This window comes from Lagenorhynchus albirostris, chromosome 6 (assembly GCF_949774975.1).
Source record: "Lagenorhynchus albirostris chromosome 6, mLagAlb1.1, whole genome shotgun sequence".
NCBI lineage: Eukaryota > Metazoa > Chordata > Mammalia > Artiodactyla > Delphinidae > Lagenorhynchus > Lagenorhynchus albirostris.
In genome coordinates this window covers 85,515,825-85,536,985 of record NC_083100.1, presented here as the reverse complement: position 1 = coordinate 85,536,985, position 21,161 = coordinate 85,515,825, and the positions used below count along the sequence as shown (strand labels likewise).

General features: G+C 38.0%; 1 protein-coding gene across 3 annotated transcripts in view; it reads right to left on the bottom strand.

Annotated features, from left to right (window-relative positions):
• ZEB2 (zinc finger E-box binding homeobox 2) overlaps window positions 1-21,161 on the bottom strand; it is a 128,778-nt gene that overhangs the window by 1,831 nt on the left and 105,786 nt on the right. For all 3 annotated transcript variants that reach the window (XM_060152953.1, XM_060152955.1, XM_060152954.1), the window contains 6 exons: window positions 14,548-14,736; window positions 13,640-13,854; window positions 10,914-11,022; window positions 8,014-9,986; window positions 6,456-6,636; window positions 1-202 (listed from right to left, as the gene is read on the bottom strand). The exon at window positions 1-202 is cut by the window's left edge and continues 1,831 nt beyond it. In XM_060152953.1, the coding sequence (XP_060008936.1) occupies window positions 1-202; window positions 6,456-6,636; window positions 8,014-9,986; window positions 10,914-11,022; window positions 13,640-13,854; window positions 14,548-14,736 (2,869 nt within the window). The remainder of the gene's footprint in view (window positions 203-6,455; window positions 6,637-8,013; window positions 9,987-10,913; window positions 11,023-13,639; window positions 13,855-14,547; window positions 14,737-21,161) is intronic.

Here is a 21,161-nt window from a genome sequence, read left to right as displayed (position 1 = left end):
GCTTCCCGCTCCTCCGCCTCCCGCTTGCAGTAGGAATACCTGTGATTCATGTGCTGCGAGTAGGAGCCCGAGTGTGAGAAGCGCTTGCCGCATTTATCGCACTGATAGGGCTTCTCGCCTGAGTGAAGCCTCGAGTGCTCGATAAGGTGGTGCTTGTGTTTAAACGCTTTCTTACAAATCTGACACTGATGTGGTCTTTTTCCTGGGAGAGAGAACAAGATTACAGGGTGATTAGTGTCTGTGCGGGAAGTCTCTTGCCAAGAATTCTGTAAATGTGTCCAGACGGAGGCAGAAGGGAGTCTGCGAACGGCTGAAAGATCAACACACCTCAATCTCATCGAGGGAGACTTAGGGACATGCGTTTTCATCTCATGATTTGGTGCTCTAATGCTTGCTTCTGGGTGCAATACAGCTAATAAGCAAGAAGAAACTCCAAAGCTACTAAAGGAAAAAATCTCAGAAATGAAGCTTTTAATTGCTAATTGCCTCATTAAAAACTCTGAAAAATGTCCTACCGAACAAGAAATTTCTTGTGCCGTTAGTTAGCACGTGGTTTTCAGGTACTTCTTTTCTGTACATTTTGAAAAGAAGGACTTGCATAAAAGTGATCAAGAAGGCATCACCGCTGGCATTGCCAGTTGTAGATCCTCTGCTTGTTACCTCACAAATGGGTGCTTTGGAAATAGGCTTTACGGCTCCAACAGGAGCAAATTGCCAGGTCAGGCAGAAGCAGGAATAGAGGAAAGATGATGTTAAGAATGTCTTATCAGCCAAATGCTTCTAAGAATACAAATTAGAGACGAAATCATTTGAAAACACAAAGTAGAAAGATGGATGTCATGGAGGCTGAACTAACCCCAAATAGTGTTTTCCCTCTAAAGTTTTCCATGAGATGTCAGCCACTTGTTGAGTGTTAAAATACTCTTCAGCTAGAGAATGCTGTATTTCCTCTGGCATTCCAGGCAGTTTCTAACCAGTGTTTGGAACTTGAAACTGGTGCCAAGCCTAAACACATCTGGTTGATTCCAGGCCACAAATAGCACTGGAATGCCTTCAACACCTTCCATAGCTGCCATACTTAAAAGTTTATTTCCAAAATAGAACTACAAAAAAAAAAAATTGATCAGACTGATGATCCAGAATTAAAGTCAGAAATGTGTCATGGGCAGCAGTGTGTCTCATCATAACATACATGAAGCTATGTGCTTATCTTTCCTAATACAAACCTGAATTTCAGCCAATTGAAAACCAGCATTAGTAGATTCAACATCATTTTCATTTGCTAAGTGACATTAAGATTAGGAAACCATCCTACGCGCCTCAGGGATTCAGTTATATGGGGATACATAATCTCAATTAGTAATCAAATATCTTTAATAATGCTATTGAATGCCTCTGGGGCAGGCTACTATTCAGAAAATGCTATAGGCTGCTATATGTTATTTCATCAGTGATCTTTATCTTACTGTAACGTCCACTATAAATCAAGTGATAAGACACGGTAAAGCACAACGTTAGAGTAGGAAGAAGTTATTTACCTGTAAGAGGAAAAATCAGAAAGGTAGCTGTGGGTGGCTACTCATTGTTATTGGGAATAAAGAAGATTCAAGTAATCTGCTTCAAGGCAGCTTATAGTCTGAAGAAAAAAAGTGTAATTCAAACCACACAAGAACCACTCCTTAACTTTTGGAAAAGTTGTTTCCAATGAGGTAAACTAGATAACAGAGAAGAAAATTTCAATAAAGTGCCAAGAGTTTGGAAAGATAGTGGGCTTTTCCATTTCACAAGACCACCGGGTGGGAAGGTAATTTAAAAGGAAGCAGAAGTGCATTTGGGAAAAAGACAGAGGTTTTGCCTTCCAGAAAAATCTCAAGTCGCTGTATATGAATTTGCTCTCTCTTGTGTGTACTTGGACCTTTAAAAGAATGCTATCAGGAGGTAGGATAAGATGTTTCTGACAGCGGCAGTTCACTCACAGAGGCAGGGTGGTGCAGTGCTAGATAAGGAAGATGGGTTCTAGAGTCTGATTGCCTGGGTTCAAACCCATCTTTTATGACCAGCTGTGCAGTCTCAGGCATGTTAACCTCTCCAGGGATCAGGGTCTTTGTCAGTAAAACGGAAATTATTTGGGGCCCTAACTTGTAGACTGGGCATAAGGAGGAAAGGAGGCAATGTAGGTAAAGTGTTTAGCACAAGGATTGCACATAGTAAGCACTCGATGAATGTTTCATATTTTTATTTGTATTTATGAATACATGTTCAATAATTTCCCAAGTCGTAAGCAAGATGCATGTATCAGGAGCAGAGTACATGGATGAAATGAATCTGAGTGGAGAGAAGAGAAATTGCAGATAAAAACTTTCCTGGTTCTTTAGTTGCTACAGCACACGTGGGCAGAACTGTCCTACCACCTCCCTAAATGTCTCAGCAGCTCAAGAGCACAAAAATGTCTATCAGTTAGGTAACTACATGGATCAGCATGTGAACAGCTTTGAATGAACTTCACAGCTGATGTGGCTTTCTCTTTTCCAAAGGAACAAAACACAGAGCAGCATCCCGAGAGAGAAGGAGCATTCTCAAGGACAAGTTCAAGGCCTGTTAGAAATGCCTGGGGGATGCCCACTGACCTGCAGTCTAAGATACAGATATTTGATGGCTACCGGCAAGTGATTTTCAGGGAATTCCTTTGATAATAAATAATATGCTTATATTGAAATACATTAATTCTACACTATGAACTGACAACCTAAAAGAATAAAATGTTCAGCTATTAAGCCATACAAAGGACAGAACTGGGAAGCAGGAGTGTTGACCTATGCCTTGCACTAAATATTCTACTCATCTCCAGAAATTTCACTGGTAAGCATTTAATAAATTCAATTTAAATAGGAACTTACTTCGTCATTTATCTCTTTTTAACTTGTTTGATCGGTTTACCTGATTCAAATCAAGATGTCCTGGAATTAAATTTCCACATGAACAAGATTCAGAAAAAAACATCCAAACTGATACTGAGTGAGTCAAAACTTTTTCAGGGTAAGATTTTTTCTCTAATATCAAGATTCATGATTCACCTGACAGCTAGAATGATAACTGAAGTTAATAAATGAAAGGTTTGCGGTATGAAAAATATTACCATGTAACTGAGAAACAAAATTGCCTGGTAATTTATTTGAAACTCTGAGTTCACTCAAAAGTAGAAACATTTTTATTACTTTTCTCAATAAAGTGGGTTTAAGAGCACCTACTGCAATGTCTCAATAGAGAAAGTACTCAATAAATGTCAGATTTAAATTTTAGTGGAATATAAGTGAGTGCTTTACAGTGCCTAACAGGAGTTTCAGATTGTTCATTTCACAGTCCTTGTTTGTGACAATTAATCCTATTGAAATCAACATTTATGTAGTGTTTCCTTCCTCTGTCCCAGTCCCGATTCCCAGGAAAAGCAAGCAATCAATGAGCTATTGGTAAGGAGAATTAAGCATTATATCTTTGGTGTCTGCCTAGGAAATAAATTAAACAGACCGAGGTAAAAGAGCATAGGATCTCGAGAATAAGTAGCTCATAATTTCCTGCATAATTTAAACTATTCTATATGTTAAATTGTAGACAGATGTAACAAACACACTTTATCAATGACACATTCGTAATCAACACATAATCAAATGACCATTCAACTTCATTTCCCAACCTTAGAATCAATCAACCCAAAGATTGTTCTCACTTATAATTTTCATATTAACACATTCTCAAAGTATTACTAGTGCTTAATATAAACAAATAAAAGGCTTGTGGGGCCCAATCAGGGAAGGAAAATGAACTAAATTTCCACATATATCGTACTGATAGAAAATTCATGAAGAACTTCACTTTGATGGAACCTAATAACTGACAGTAGTAATGTCATGAGATATTTGGTCAGGAGACCAAAAAGTTAACACACTGGAAACTTGACAAGCTGGGAAGCCAACAGGAGGATAATTAATCACATGTTTAGAGAAACCATTGGATGGTTAGCATCTTGTTGCTAGGCAACGTTTCTAGGCAGCTGATCTCACATCTTAAAGGACCAGAATATTTTATCTTTTTTTAGTATAGTATATTTTTCAAATTGATTATGCATATTTGCATTTGTCAACTTTGGGGTCTCTTAACTATCTATACACCTTGAAGTTTATGGACTAATTTATAAGAAATAAAGATACTGACTGGATGTCAATATGTATGACAGCCCTCACTAAAATAAAAGTTTTACACTCACCATGTAGTAAACGGTAGAGTTTGCATATGGTCATATAATAAAAACCAATCAGAGAGGGAAAGATGCCTTCAATGATGTGCCTATTGTAGTTGAATAATGAATACAAAATATATTTGAGGTTGATTAAGATATTAAAGTAAATCTAGGTATGAAAATATCTTTAATCTATAATACAAAAATAGGACTTGGTACTAAAGAAAACATCTATTGATATCTATCATAAAAGTCAAATGTCAGGGACTTCCCTGGTGGCGCAGTAGTTAAGAATCCACCTGCCAACTCAGGAGACGCGGGTTCGAGCCCTGGTCCGGGAGGATCCCACATGCCACGGAGCAACTAAGCGCGTGCGCCACAACTACTGAGCCTGCGCTTTGGAGCCCGCGAGCCACAACTACTGAAGCCTGCGTGCCTAGAGCCCGTGCTCCGCGACAGGAGAAGCCACCGCAATGAGAAGCCCGCGCACCGCAACGAAGAGCAGCCCCAGCTCGCCGCAACCAGAGAAAGCCTGCGCGCAGCAACAAAGACCCAACGCAGCCAAAAATAAAAACAAATAAAAAAAAAAAGGCAAATGTAAGAAAATTGTGATGTTTCAAACATTGACTTTTACAAGTGTAAAAACTATTGGGATTTGCTATTCAAATTAGGTTGCTTTAAAAGTATCATTAGTTGAACTTTTGAAATCATAGCAATTAGTATCAGACAACTGAAGAAAAAGAAAACTGGGTTGGTTGGAATAAGAGTGCTGTTATTAATCAACCTTGTTTTTTTACAAATACCCTCAACACTTAACGTTGTAGGACTCACCCAACTTTCCCTGACCCTCAGGTGATTGTGGTCACTTGTACTGCCTCCCTCACATGCCCAGTGAGGAATAAGGGAGAGTGATCAGTACAAAGGCTTCCCAAGGATGGTTTTCAGTCACTAAAAAGGGTGCTACATATTTAGACAAACTGTGACAGGAGGTATTCACATTCCCTTTTCTTCTTTTTTCTTGTTCTTTTTTGCCGCTTCATTACTTTTTCCCAAAGAGCATTAATGTTAGGTTAATTTTTTCCTCTATATTAAAAACATTTTTTCAAGGCTCATTTTATTTTTTGGCTGTGCTGTGAGGTATGTGGAATCCTAGTGCCCTGACCGGGGATCGAACCCGCGCCCCCTGCATTGGAAGGGCGGAGTCTTAATCACTGGACCGCCAGGGAAGTCCCTATATTAAAATGTTTGATACTAGACATCTTGGTTAAAATGAGAATTTTCCTATAATTTCCGCCCATCAGTATTTTGGTTGCGATCCTACATTCTTTCTTTTCCCACTTAGGGCCAGTACAGCATGCCAAATTTCTACTGGAGAAAAGCTGGAGATGGGTTAAGAACAGGGATGAAGCCGAGTTACTCTGTGGTTAAGGGTGGAAGGAGGGGGAGGGAGGGAACACAGGCGTAGCTCCAGCACGCAGTTGCAGATCAGATCTTGGATTGTGGGAACTAATATTGCTTCACCTTATGGCACTTCAGCTTTCTTTTGAAAAATTAACTCATTACTTCTCTCCTTATGGGGAAGAGTCAGGCTGCTATCTTGTCAACGCTTCCTAATGAGGAATGCACGAATTGGAAAGAAACTATTTAAATTTAGAAAGTTGTATTTTAGTCTTCCAAATATTAGTAATTTCAGTAGCTCATTTGGCCTATTATCCACTTTATGTCTTTTCTTTCACAGTCCTAACACTTTTAGTTTATTCAAAACATGGCCAACTTATGAAAATCAAACAGAATCACCCCCAAATCGTGGCTTCCTTGATGTTTCGATGATGAAACGAATACAGCATTGACTGAATTTTTTATTGTTAAATTTTTCCATACACAGGTTCATCACAGCTTAAGAATTTGAAGATATTTTCAATAGCTGGCTTGTGTCATGTCATTTCACTGCCCTGGTCATTTAAATATATCTTTGACATGATTTGTGAATTTGGTGTAAGACTAACTCAAAAAATATAAGACAAGCACACTGATAAACACATGAATGATCCAATAAACAGGCAACGAAAAAGTCCCACTGAGCTAGGCAAAAGCATTATTTCTTCCTTGTTGAAGGTATCAGCATATGCTACATCTTATGTTGCACAAGTGTACTCATTAAATATTATGAAATGTACAGCAGGCCGGGAAGCTCTAACTAGCTAGTCAAAGTCACTCATACCTGTGTGTTCATATTTATGTCGCAGAAGGGAACTGCTTTTCTGGAATGTCTTGTCACATAAGTCACATGCATACATGCCACTCTCTGTCTTCTTGATCTTCTTTCGAGACAGACAGGAGTCGGAGTCTGTCATGTCATCTAGGCCTGACATGTAGTCTTGTGCTCCATCAAGCAATTCTCCCTGTGGTATAATCACATAGTTCAACACAGTTGCTTCTCTTTGTGTTTGTACCAAACAACTTCGCATCGGCTGACATTTGGAGAACCTCAGAGGTGCTCGCGACGGATCGATCTAGTTTTTAAAAACTATCACTTTCCACAAACAATATATGAGGTTTCACATTTCAACAAAAATATAAACCTTCTCTGCCCTAGGTGGTAGAGCTTGCTGTTTTTCAGGGATAGGAAATGGTCAACTCTGAAGGTGAGAAAAACATAAACTCCCCCAAATTCCTGAATTCTCTTCCTATCAGGAAATACCTGTGAGTGAGAATTAAACATCAGAATTTGTGTATTTTCCAGCGTGCTTAACTTTAGGAATGATCCATAGCTGCGGAAACCCCATTTTAATTGAATTTTATATTTAGGTACAAAATGTTATTATTATGCAATCTATTTAAATGTATGTCTACCAACTAAAGGCCTCAAGCTATATTTTTATATTTAATTTTCTAATTTGAAATAGGGAATATTAATAACACTTTTTTATCAATGTTCTATCTATGTTAAAACAGCCTTCAGCGCTGAGCAATAATGAATGTGGATCAGTAAATTATTAAATTTCTTGATATTTATTTTGTCTTGATCCAAAGGCGTGCAAACTTGCATGATAACATACATTTCCATTTGCTAGCCCACAGTTCGGTTTTCTTAGACTACGTTTGCACTAATTAATACTAGAGAAGATTAAATAGGCTTAAATACATTTACAAAGAGGGCACATGTACTGTAAATTGGAATACCGGAACAGCTGTTACAGAGGTGCCCTGCTACTTTCACTCCTATTTTGCAAACAGGGATTATACTCCGTGATGTTAGAACATACCTGCTTTTGTATTTGAAAAACCATAAATTATTTACTAGCTTGAAACCTACAAAGGAAATCGTGTGGAATGTACAAAATATTTTTAAAATGCTCTTCCAAATAAACTATAAAACGAAGCGAACATCAAATTTATACATGCGTTATTGCAAGTTGTGTCTCTAGAAGTATGTGACTGTCATAAATGTTACCTTTTAGCATCTATGTAAATGCTACCAAATATTCATATCAATGTATGATTCTGAAAGCAGATGGATCAATCCAAATAAATCTCAAAAATAAATATTAAGCTCTTTATCTTTCTTAAGGCAAACGTGCTTACGTAGCACAGTGTTCCACTGTTTCTCCGTTTGTTTGTGTAGCTCACTCAGTTTTAGATTCAAGTTCAAACCCACTCTTCTATTTCTGCTGAGAATACAGCACTAGATTTTTTTCACTAAGATGTTTTTCCTACATACACATAAACGATATAATTTTCACCTCCTCTCTTTGAAGCAAAAAGATATGTCTCATTACCTGGAATCCTGGTTTTCGCTGGTACTTTCTCCTTTGCTGCATATCAGCAAAAGTAGCTGCTCCGGTTGGGTAAGTATAGGCCATATGTGGTAGAAAGCTCATCTGATCCAGTCCTGGGTATGGTCGTAGCCCAGGGATACTAGTCTGGACTGGTGGCATGAAAGTGGCAGGAGGAAATGCACTTTGTGGAGGAAGAGCTGTGTATAGAGGTTTGGCACTAAATGGGTTCATGCCGAACACTGGGTTAGCGCTTTTGTTGTCCAGATTATTTGAATTTGAAAACTCCTTCTTGATAAACGTCAAGTTCAGAGGCTCATCTGAGTTTTCAGATGACGAAGAAACACTGTTATGGTCTAAATTTATGCTGCCAACTTTTGTTTTGTTCTTTGTGGCTATAATACTTTTGGGTTCTTTCATCTGTTTTGGTAATGACAAGTCCAAAGGCTCAGCCTGGAGCTCCTCAGAAGAGAAGCTGTTTGGAGTGTAAGAACTACTGTGGGAGTTTTTAGAAGATGTGGAGGAAAGATTTAAGGGAGAAGGAGTATTACTCCTGGAGTGGTCCAATTTTTCAACTGGTTTAATGTTGGTGAAATGGGAAGGTTTTGTTAGCCTGAGAGGAGGATCGCAATTCGTAACACTGTTGTGGAGTTCTGCTATAGATGGCGACGTGATGGAGTCCATAGGTTTTACGGGAGACCTGGGTAATAAAGAGTCTTTTGTGGGAGGATTACTGTTGGGGGCTAACGGCTTGGAGTTCCTTTCCAGTGATGGTGACCTGGAATTTGAGTACTGGTAGACTTTTCGTTGCTCAAACCATTCCTTCACAAATTCCTGAGGAAGGCCCACAGCAATAGAAATTTTCAGCAGTTCATCAGAGTTGGGCTCCATGTTCATAGCATAATATGCTTTAAGTACAGACATGTGGTCCTTGTACGGGTTAATGGGGCTTGTCATTCCTTTCTCAGAAAGTACAGATGACAAGAGGAGGGCTTTATTATCAACAAAAACTCCGGCTTTGTTGGGGACTATGTTTTCATGGGGTTGTAGGACTGCCTTGATCTCTTCATTCATCTTACAAAGGTAACGTTCATGCTGATGCAAAGGAATGGGGCCAGGAAAACTTTCTTTACAGAACTGGCAGGAGAATGGAGTGGATATGTTGTGGTTCTCAATCATTTTGTCATCAGTGACCAAATCTATTAAAGTACGTAGCTTCTCTTTCTTTATGTTACTGATCTGTCTCCTTGAGTCAGTAGTCAAGCTCTGGAGGCAAGCTTTGGCTTCATTGACTTTTTCTAACGTGTAGTCGATAATACTTTTAGTGGCACCATTATGACTCACTACTGGAAGACCTACGGGTGGAATATTAGGAGAAGTAACTCCTTGTTCCTCAGGTTGAGAGCATGGATCCTTCATGTGATAACCTTTCAACTTGGAAATTTCTTCAGCCTTGCAGTCCATTTTTTGCCTGGAAACTGTGTTGTCCACAATCTGTAGAACCTTTTGTACCTCGCTTAAATTACTATTCATTGTGTGAAATCCAAGTAAAGGGGCTTCCATCCCTACACCTAAGTGCTGCATCGGGCTCTGAGCAGACGGATGAACTCCTAAAGGGCTGGTGGCTCCAAGGGCACCATTCATAAAGGGACTAGTGCCACTAAACCCGTGTGTGGCCATAAGAACTTTATTATAGTCATTGAAGTCTAGTGGTTCTGTTTTAATTTTAAGTAAGCCTGTTGGTTCAGACATACTAAGTGGTTTTCCATTCTCCAATTTGTTTCTTAACTGGGTAATGGCTGAATTAGTAGGAGAAGAAGAAACAGAATTAGGGGAAGAACCCGTCTTGATATTGTTTCTCATCCGGCCATTTACAGAGATTAAGCCAATACATTTCTTGCTGCTGATGTGTGAACTGTAGGAACCAGAGTGGGAGAAACGTTTCTTGCAGTTGGGGCACTCGTACGGTTTTTCACCTAAAATGACAATTAAAATTGACGTTACATTTTTTTGATTGGGTAACGACTGCAGTTGTCTACCAAGGCAAGAATCTGCACAACCAAAGGAAAGGAACACAACGGGGCACCTCTACGTTCTTGGTGGTTAGATTAGAATTATGTGGCTATCACTGTTTCAGGGCTTTATCTACCCTGGAAGGACATAATTCAAGATGTTAGCAGTGGAAGGTGAGGGCTATCTGTGCCTTTTTCAGCCAAGATCCCAAATCTGGTCTTGCCATCGGCGGCCTCCTATTTAAACAGAGTGTCAGATTAATGTGTGGTCAATAGCACGATAAAGATGTCACAGTATTCAAAGGGAAGTGTAGCCATGGCTTTAATCAACTCTGTGAAGATTCCATTGACTCTACCAATCCAACTAGTCCTTTGAATAGCATCCAATTTGGTAATAAAATGCTTGGCAGAGCTATCAAAATAGTTATAAAGAAGAAATCTCAGTGGTAGGTGGTTGTTCTGTAATATACAGCTCTCAGGAATCAAGGAACACTTATCATACAAAAGCTCTTTTCCAAAATTCTCCCACATTCTTCTTTCAAGGTTGGGTATCAAAAATGAATATCCTTCAGAATTTGCCAGCTGAGTTTCTTCAGGTCAAAACATTTAATCTGTAGAAGAGTTTTTAAAAGGACAAAAAGGAGCCTCTAGATTTCACAATAAATCAAAGCATTGGCAATTTTCAAGAAGCATAAGCACTCCTCTTCTTATTAGTAGTGCTACTGGTGGTACCATAAGTCTCACGATGACAAAGCAGGTGCACATAGCTTGTGACATAAATGGGTAGATCCGAAAAACTACATACGGGATTGTGTCAATTTTACACAATCTTTAAAAATGCCCCTAATGAAACAAAATGCAAATGTGAGCACCAGCCCCTCTGTTACTCACCACTGTGAATTCGCAGGTGTTCTTTCAGATGGTGTTTATATTTGAAGGCCTTGCCGCACTCTGTGCATTTGAACTTGCGATTACCTGCTCCTTGGGTCAGCATTTGGTGCTATAAAAGGAGGAAGACTGACATCAGTTTTGTGCAGGAGGAACAAAGGAAATTTGTTACAAATATTTTTAAAAGGCCTCTATTTTCAGACAGGCCAAAAGGTTTGAGTGCATGTTTATTTATTTGCCCAGCCTTTCAGAGTTGCAATAAAAGTGATAATGTTGGCAATAAAATTGGAACAAATAAAAAAAAAGTGCTTTCACATGCGCATCCAACACTTGCTTTAGGATTATCTCTGTAGTCTCTTTTCCAGAATGTTTCTTTGAGCCGTTACAGATGAGAAAGCATCATTGCAAAGATGTTTGTGGTTCTCTGTGTTTACTGCAGATTCTAAAATCTGAAGATTCCCTATTGGAATGCAACTGTTTTGTCAAGGAAAAAAATTAATATGATCCTCAAAATCCTAAATAGTCTCCCCAAAAAACTCCCCACACAAATAACTCATTTTATCATATTTTCTGTATTGAGGTAAAAGTATATCTTATAATGAAGCAATACCAGTTTTAAAGAAGGAAAAAAAGCCCCACACACATAAATTAAAAAATCCTTGACTATAACTATTTCATTACATGATAAGCATGTTTAAATACCCCATTCACTGTGATAGTAGCAAATAGAAACTCTGTTTTTCCTGAGATGTTGCATGTAAGATCTGACTCATTATCAAATGTAACAGACAACATCTTAGGTTAGAGCTGCTTGAGCAGTTTTATCACAGGCCAGTAGGAAAGACTTCACCGACTTGTCATTTTCCTTTTTAGTAGTGTGCTAGGGAGTAGGGATGAAAAAGACAAAAAGTTTGCTGAAAAGACAAGTTAAAAGCAGCAAAGATATAATCAAACACAGCTGACCTTTTTGAACAAGGGAACAAAAGCACTGTGACTTAGAATTCTGAAAAAAAAAAAAGAAAAAAGAAAAGAAAAGAAAGAAATACAGTCATCCACTCTGGATGCTCAAGGTAGGAGGCCAGCCTTTTTCAAGCAGCAATGACACAAAAGCCTTTTGCAAAAAGACAGCACAGAAACGGTATGACAACTGCTAGGGTGTGCTGAATCTTCCCACATTCCTAGTGAGACAGATGGTGTTACATGGGACACAGGGAGGTTTGTTCAAACAGCAGCAACCTTCAAAGATCAAGCAGAGCCCAGCCCGCCGAGCGCCATTGAGGGACCAGCGCTCATATGTTGCTGAGTTGCATAAACAAACAGCAACAGCTGCTTTGTCTCCCCCCACAGTCCTCAGAGGACTACTATAAACTTTAGTTGTGCCACTGTTAATATGATACAATCATTTTAATTTACTAATTGTAAATGCCATGAGCAAATGAGGGGACTTTTCAACACCAAAGCTACCATTCATAATGCGCCAACACAATCACACTTCTGCATGTGAAATTTAAAGCAGTTATGCTAGATAAATATCTAGGCTTGGTTTTTTTTCCTAGAGTTTTTGTGCATATAAGCAAGGGGAGAGAAACTGTTACATAAGTGTAACTATGCGAGCATCGTTTTTATAACTGAACTTGGAAAAACATTCAGGTGACAAGTTCAATCAGATATAAATGAAATGATTTACATGAGCTGTTTTCTTAAAATAGTAAAATTCCATAATATAGTATCATCGCCATTGCTGGATCGTGTTTGCTTATTCTCATTTCCCTTATTCAAAGAAAATAAAGCCCATAAGAAAGAAACATAAGAATTTTAGACAATATCTTGTTCGATAATTTTAAAAACAGATATGGTGTCAAGGTTTACGGGTGATTCCAGATCTGTTGGGCCAGTTATTGGGACTTAAGGCACACCATTTCTGTTACCATATGAACACCTCATAATAGCAATGTGCAGTCAATTCTCCCAGGAGGACAGAAAGAGCAGTTTTGCTAAAACATTTAAGGGACACTATGAATCAATCCTATTCAATCATTTTAAGGATTTAAGATGCTATGCTGTTTAAGACAGAGTTTTTATTTTTAACACAAGTAAGCCGAAAGAGGCAGAGCAATTTTAACATTTAGTAACAAATATGCATATCAGAAAGGGATCATTTTTATTGCATATCCAACATTTTAGTATTAATCCAGTTTATTTTATATAGATATGCACGTATATTAGAGGCTTTTTTATTTTCTTTAAAACACTTAATGAAATTTCATAAACTAGGAGCAGCTTGTAAAAATAGTCTAAGTAATTGAAGATGTTATGTGACAAATGAAAAAATGCACACTTCTTTTACTATGACTTAGATCTCATACGAAAAAAAAAATCTAAGTAAAACTAGGTGAAAAATGGAATTAAAATTGCTGAGATGTTTAATAATGTATAATTAAAAAGCTACAATTTCATTCACTTTTTGTGGAACATAAAAATGAAACTAAAGTGCAAATAAAATTTCTAAATTAGAAATTAACACACTCATTCGATCGTGAACATAAGACTATTAAATCATATTAGAAGAGACCATCAAAAAATCATTTAGACCTCAATTAAAGCTATTACCATTAAAAGATCTGCATCTTCAAAATGCCATGAAAAATTAATAATGATTGCCAATCAAAGCAATATCGTTTCTCTAAGGGGTTATTATAGAAAGAAATCACTTAAAACCAACCCCCCACCTGATCTGTCCCTGGCTTGTGCGTCACCATATGCCGCTCGAGCTGGGTGCGGTAGGCAAACGTGTAGCTACACAGAGGGCAGGAAAAGTTCTCTTCATTCTTCTCGTGGCGGTACTTGATGTGCTCCTTCAGTGATGTCAAGCGCTTGTAGCCCCGGTCGCAGTAGGGGCAGGTCAGCAGTTGGGCAAAAGCATCTGGAGTTCCAGGTGGCAGGTCTGTAGCCGAGAGACGAGAGGGAGAGAAGCAGGCCAAAAGGTCAGTAAATCAATGGCAGCTAATGGGCTGACTGCCCGGGATGGTATGACAGGAATCACTGCAATCTGCTCCACGAGAGTGCCACAGGCGCACGCGGCCTCCACGCACACCAGTCCCCTTGCACACCCAGGGCAGACTTGTCGAAATCAGCTCACACTGTGCTGGAAAATTAATTAATTACTGGAGCATTTGGGGGGAAATTTAAACAGCTGATAAATGAGGAGATTCTCTTTAGGTGACTGACAGTTTGTAGTAAACCTTTAGTCACATATGACTCAGGGAGTCATGGGGTGAAGGAGCTTTTCAGGTGTCGGTAAAGAAGAACAAAGGTTAGGGTCAGTATCTCTAAACTTTTTTGTTTTCCTCAAAAGTGAAATATTTTGGAAAGATAGGAATCAATGTAGATATTTTTATCTCTTAGAAATAGGCTCTAATTGTTCTGGTTCTTTATTGGATGTACAGATGACACAAATTTGCTGACAAAAAAAATTTCACAATACCCTAAAATTACAGTTCTAATCTTTGCTCATGAAATTCCATGCCTCTGCAGCTGTTCTTCAAATTTTAAGGTAAACACCCAGGCATGTAGTGCATTTGTAATTGTAACAGCTGCAGAGGTCAGCGTCGTGGCTAAAAATGAATTACAGCCTCACCATTTTCTTCCTGCCCATTGGCCTCTGGCGTGCCAAGGCGAGACAGCTCCTCAGGGGCTTCTGGGTAAATGATGGCTGTGTCACTGCGCTGAAGGTACTCTTCGATGCTGACTGCATGGCCATCGCGTTCCTCCAGTTTTCTTTTGGCAAAGTATTCCTCAAAGTCTGATGTGCAATTTGCATTCTTAACTGAAATGGCAAAAAGAAGAAGAAATGTCTTTTCAGGGCCTTCTTCCTAGGAGCCTCGGTCTGCCTACATCATTGTTAGTAAGACACATAGACTTGCAAAAAGATTACAAATACCTAGTTTATTTGTAGGAAGTGTTGCAGATGACCAGTTATTGATTGAATGCTCATTCTCATAATATATGCAAAAAGAGAGGACACTTTGCTTTAAGTTAAATAAGTATATTTTATTTTCCTCTTCTTGGAATACTAGTCTGCGTGCTTCACAAAGAATCAAAGAAATTTTTTAATGTTTTTCAGGGAAAATTAAAAAAAAACCAGAACTATATTCTCAGATCCATAAACATGAGAGATAATATGAACTCAAAGCTACTTTAGTAGTCTATATAAAACTTCCTTTTCTTTTAAGAAAGGTATAATTAATTTTTTATAGTCCACTACACTTAATGTTCCTAACCACGTATACATCCTGTTGCTAAAAATAAGCTTTTAACCCTCCAGTCTCTGAACATCACAGACCACCAGGACTACCCAGTCCCAGAGAGATGAGAAAGGACGGATATTCCTAGAGAGATAATAATGGGACTTTGTTAAAAAATCAGGGAATGTGGGAGTTTATCCTTCCTTAAAATTTCAATGTTTAGCTCAGTATTTTAAAGCTGCTGAAAATAAAATAAAGCTCACACTGATAGAAATAAAAAAGTAACAGACGGAGTTAAGAAACTGGCTATGCTGCAGTGTGATTTCGATATGATTTTTAACTTTTGTAATTATGACTCTATTCCCATGACATGAATGATAGTTGTAAATCAACTTTAGCAACTCTTGTCCCAAGACTGTATATTAGAAACCACTAGCTATGTTTCTGAAATAAGTTGTGGCTTTAAACATCCTAAGTAGAAACTTATGCATAAGACAGTGTTGGGAAAGTGGCTGCCACATTATTGTCTACCAGAAGTAAGTGAAGAAAAGTCTTTTGCTAGTACAATTAATGGTGGGGCCCTACTTTCATAGTTTCTGAGAACAGTTAACCTTGATTCCACTATAGTCTTCATCTCACCTTCTCTGTCATAAAAGATATTATAGTACTTGCCATCCTAATTCTCCCTGGCAATCTGTGGCAGGGTGTTGTTCAAGCAAGCCAGTCAATTTTTATTTTTGGCTTTCACTGTTATGAACTGTTATGAGAAGAACAGAAAGTGGAACCTTCCGTTAATCAACAAGTATCTACTGAATGCCTGGTATGAGATAGGCATCACGCCTTGTTTTGATAAGCAAAAAACAGATCCAGCCTCATTCTTTAGGAAGCCATGAGAATGATCAATACAACTGATATTGTCTCAAAAAGTAGATATAATATTACAAACTCAAATAAGTGTTATGAAAGAAAGCTGTACGGTTGTATTACAGAAGTAACAGGGGGACCTGACGGGGACCTGATGGAGTGTGGAAGATCAGGAAAGCCTTAACTGAGAAGCACAAATTTAACTAATTTTAGAAGCTGGGGTACAGCAGTGGTGACTAGAAAGAAAATGGAGCATTTTGGGATCTGAAAGGACTGCTAGAGTGTGGAGAGAAAGGGAAGCAGCGTGACGCAAGGGTGAAGGGGAAGGTAGGGACTAGACCCTGCAGCGTGTGCTAGCCCTGTTAAGGATTTGAGTTTTCTTCTAAGAGAAACAGGAAGCCATTGAAGGGTATTAGGCAGAGAGGATGGTTGGATGAAACTATAGATTACCTGAATTTTAATATGACAACTCTGGCTACAGTATGATAGGGAATGCAGGAAGAGAAAAGTAGATTCTGGGAAACCAGTTAGGAGTGTCTTGCCATTGATTAGGCAAATGATAAAAGTTAAAGAACTGGTGATGGAGACTATAAGAAGTGGCTGGATTTGAGAGATACTTAAAAAGTAAGATTGTTAGATTTGGAGAAAGATTGGGTGAGCCAAGGAGGGAAAGGCTAAGACCCTCCCTTAGGTTCAGGCTTTTTGAATTTGATGGATGGTAAGGGACATTCACCACACCAGGAAGCATGGGAATTCTAAGAAGATTTGAAAATATGAATGAATACACTGGATCAAATAAAATAAACCTGGGGAGCATTACACTTTGTAGACTATTAAACTAAGTGCTAACTCTCTGAATACGGTGATCTCAAGCTTTTCTCTTTTGCCACTTCAACTTCTGTTAATTTTAACAAGAGCAATGGTCTGATTCCAAGATCTGCACTTCCTTCAAATGTAGGTTTGGAATGTGGAAGAGTGGATTAAGATTTTATATCTTGAAATTTTGCTTAAGTCTTTTCTTAGAAGAATATGGACATTGATTAGGATCACTTTCTCTCTGGTCTGTCCATGTTGTCATGGATGTTTTCCAAAGGATACTTATTGGTGGTGATTGTGATGGTGTCATTTAACTTGCGCCATTAAGTCACTATGGGGTATGAAGGAATTGCCAGCTTGCACAAAATATTTGTTCATCATTTTGGATCATCAAAATGACTTCAGTTCTATCAAAAGTCACCTTTTGTTTTAAGCGCAAGAAAAGATAAAGGGGACAAAACATGGGTCCAAGATGAACCTTTTTTGAACAACCTGACTGATCTGACCAGGGACTGGACTTCTTTTTCAGCACTGTGGCAGTAGATAGTAAGGTAATAGCAACTTTCTAAATCCAGATCTACTTGAACATTGTCAAATGTTTAAGACACAATTTAAGTTTTTCAAGAACACTGTCCCACTTGAAGATCCTGAGTGTAATCTAGTAAACATGGATGGATGTACATTTAATATCATGCTAATTTTATCTTGATATTTCAGCAAGTATCTGAATTATCTGGCTATCTTTGCATGAATTTTCATTTGCATATGAATGTTTCCATCAGAAATGTAATCAAATGCAAATTCAATTGGATTTGCATTAATAGCCTTTCGGCTTAAAAGGGAGGAAAATTCTGATTTTTCTGGATAGGCAAACTAAACTGCATCTAGATACACTATTGGTATTTGGAGAAGCAATTCACTCGCTAGATCAGATCTGGCCATACTATATTTCTATGTCAAGTGTGATAGGGACAAAAGATATCAAATCATGTGCTCTCATTAAGGATCATCTTTGTGGCCTGAGCATCGAATATATTGCCTAGAAATTAGTAGGCACTCAAGAATCATTTATGGAATGAATGTGGAATAAATTATGTCCTTAACACTGATCTTGGTGCAGAAGTCTTCTAGTAAAAGGAAGCATAAGACAAGACACCTACAGTTGAGCTAGGAACTCAGACCTACTATTCAAGTAACTGTAGAACAATTACATGATAAACTGTGTATTCGTGATCATAAATACCTGCAAGAGTTTGATAGGGCTCAGATGAGTATTCAAAAAGGGTTTTACGAAGAAACCCAAACATTTAAATCTATTTGCTCTATCAAGATTTTTTTTCATGTGGTATAGATATGCTATTAGTTATATCTCTCAATATCTATAGTCACTTAAGTGGGCTAGAATCTAGGCTTCTATGAACTAGGTATGACCATCATGGATATAATGTGTTTTTCCCTGGTGTTGCTATGGATACTAGTAATATGTGGATTTTTCTGCCCAGTACCATGACATTCTCCTTTGCCTGGGATGGCTCCCCACTGTCCCTATTGCCAAACCTTATGGTACCCAAGGCAGCTGCCATGTTGTTGCATGATTCTGCTCCCCTAGTTACAGTGGATTAATCTGCACCTGAAGTGAAGCAATCTTAGCCCTCCATCCTCCAGGTCAAACCATTGACTGGTCCAGTGGTAGCCAATTAATCCAACTGAGTTCAGTCAATCCCTTCCCCATGATTTTAGAACATGGTTCCAAAGAGATCACCAAGGCAGATTTATTTTTTCTCAGCGACTGCAGCTATAAGATGTAGAATGAAAGAACTGATAAATCCCATGTAGAATAAGAAGATTTATGAAGAGAGAAAATGAGCAGATATATAGAGAAAAGCAGAGGCAGAATGGCAAGTCCTGACAGCTATAAGATGTAGAATGAAAGAACTGATAAATCCCATGTAGAATAAGAAGATTTATGAAGAGAGAAAATGAGCAGATATATAGAGAAAAGCAGAGGCAGAATGGCAAGTCCTGACAGTACTTTTCTAGCTACACCTGTTCCTGAGGCCAAGCAGCACCTGCGTCCTTCCAGAGAGCAGAAAAATTCCCTTTTCTACTTTAGGCTATGTTGTGTGTCAATCTCCTAGACTCCAAATCGCCCTAACTGTTACAATTCTAGAACAAATGATGGAATTAAATTTTTGTTACTCTCAAAATTGTTGGGAAGGATAATGTTTTGATTCTATTTGGAAGTCTGCATTTTTGGTCTTTACAAAGATTTTGTAATACTGTATAGTGGACTCAGAGATGAGGTAGAAAATCTGCTAGGAAGTTATAAAATTCCTCACTGCATTTTTCTAGTGTAAAATAAACCTTCTTTTCTTTTTTTTTCCTGTCTTTCTCTTCACTCCTTGGTATCCTTGGAAGAATTGCCAAAACACACTGACAAAGTATATTTGCATGGTATTTATGATCAAACCATAGCAAAAATTCACAAGAAACGTCAAATAATTTCTTCCCATACCTTCTCCAGAGATTTTGCATTTAGTCCTAAAATTTACCCTAGTGTCTTGCAAATATCTCAACCTTCCCTAAGGTCAGGTAAACTTTCCTCCATCCAAAAACAGAACTTCATTAATTAAAAATGTTTCCTCATAGCCAAGTGTATTTTAATATCGTTAGGGTAAATTTCTAGGTCCCTTAAGTCAGAACAGCTTCAAATTTCTTGTAAATATGTTGGTCACGCTTACTAATGTTGCTAATACTTTCATATATACCCTTATGTCTATCTTAGATATTGATATTTTTGGATAATGATGAATATCAATATGGACTAACTTTTCAAGTTATTGCCTAAAAATAAGCAATGTTAACATCTTTAAAGAAAACCTCTAAATAAAAGAGTTATTTTGGTCTTCAAATCATTCAACTCCTGCTCTCCCCATAATTGACTTGTTTTAGGTATTTCTCAAAGATTCTTAATACTTTTACAAGTACTTATATTATGATGAGACCTTGATACTTATTGCTTCTCCTTTTCTGTTTCCTTCTCTTTAGTTTTATTCCCTCACCATTTATTTTCTTTATTTGTTACAAGCATGTGTTCATGTAGGAAGACAGGTGCTCTATTAACACTGGTCTATTACCCAGCATGTTTTTAACATTCACTTAAAAATTAAAGAAATATATTTGAATATTATGCTAAGCCATTTTAATAAACATCAACGTGAATAAATAATTCTTTTGGAAAAGAAAATATCTTGGAGGGTCTAGAAGAGCTGAAGTAAGTATATGTAAAAGACTGAGTAGAATCATTCATCCATCCCTTTGTTTAATAACTGTTTATTGAGTGCCTACTAGCACCAGAGAGTGTACTTGGGGATAAGGGCACAAAGATATTGACTGAGAATTGTTTTCCTACTTCTATGATCCTCATATTTAGAGACAAGTACATAACATGGTTGTTATTCTGCAGTATTCAGACATATAAATACATGTGTATCAGGGGAATATAAATACATATATACACAGAGAGTCACACACACTTCCTCAGTCTAACATCGCAATTATGCATTTATCATATCATCTGCTTTTACTCACTCCAAATGTCAAGGCAAAGGGACCTGAAATCTAGGTAACTGTATTCATCATCTTTTTGAAAAATAGTCTCTTTCTCAACATTTTAGATGGTAAGAAAACACAGAGAATTATTTTTAATTTAGTCATTTGTATTAAATTTTTTAGTTTAAAGAAAGCCCATATTCAGCATTTGTCGAGGTATATAAATCCTCATGGCTACTTTGTTTAAAGTTGACTAATTAATGTAATATAGGCATTTTATCATTAAAAATGCACGTGTGCCCTTCTGTAGAAGGCTTCTGAAATACATACTGGCACCAAATATCTAAAAACAACCATGAGGGAAGATGATTTTTTCTCATTACATAGCTACATGGGCAGCCCAGCAGAGCCTCCGACTGCTACAGAGGTGTGTGTAAAGCCAGGTCAAAAGTGACAAAGTTTTCTTCGCTTCCTGGGAATTAGTACAGCTTCTGGGCCAGTCTCTCCATGCCTGCTCTGACATGGCTTTCTCCTGGGAGCACATATTCAGATGCCAGTGAGGGTTCCCAATGTGTAAGAGCTTCAGGAGAAAAAGTTCCAAAGGGATGGGAATCTGTAGTACTGTGCAGGATCAAATATCTCCCTAAACTGCAAGAAGCAGCCCAGTCAGGGACACAGTCTAATTTTAAAGTGAGATTTTTTATTAGGGGATTCTGAATATCAGATTTAGAGACTACTAACCCTTAGACAGTTTTGATTGCTATGTATTGGTACA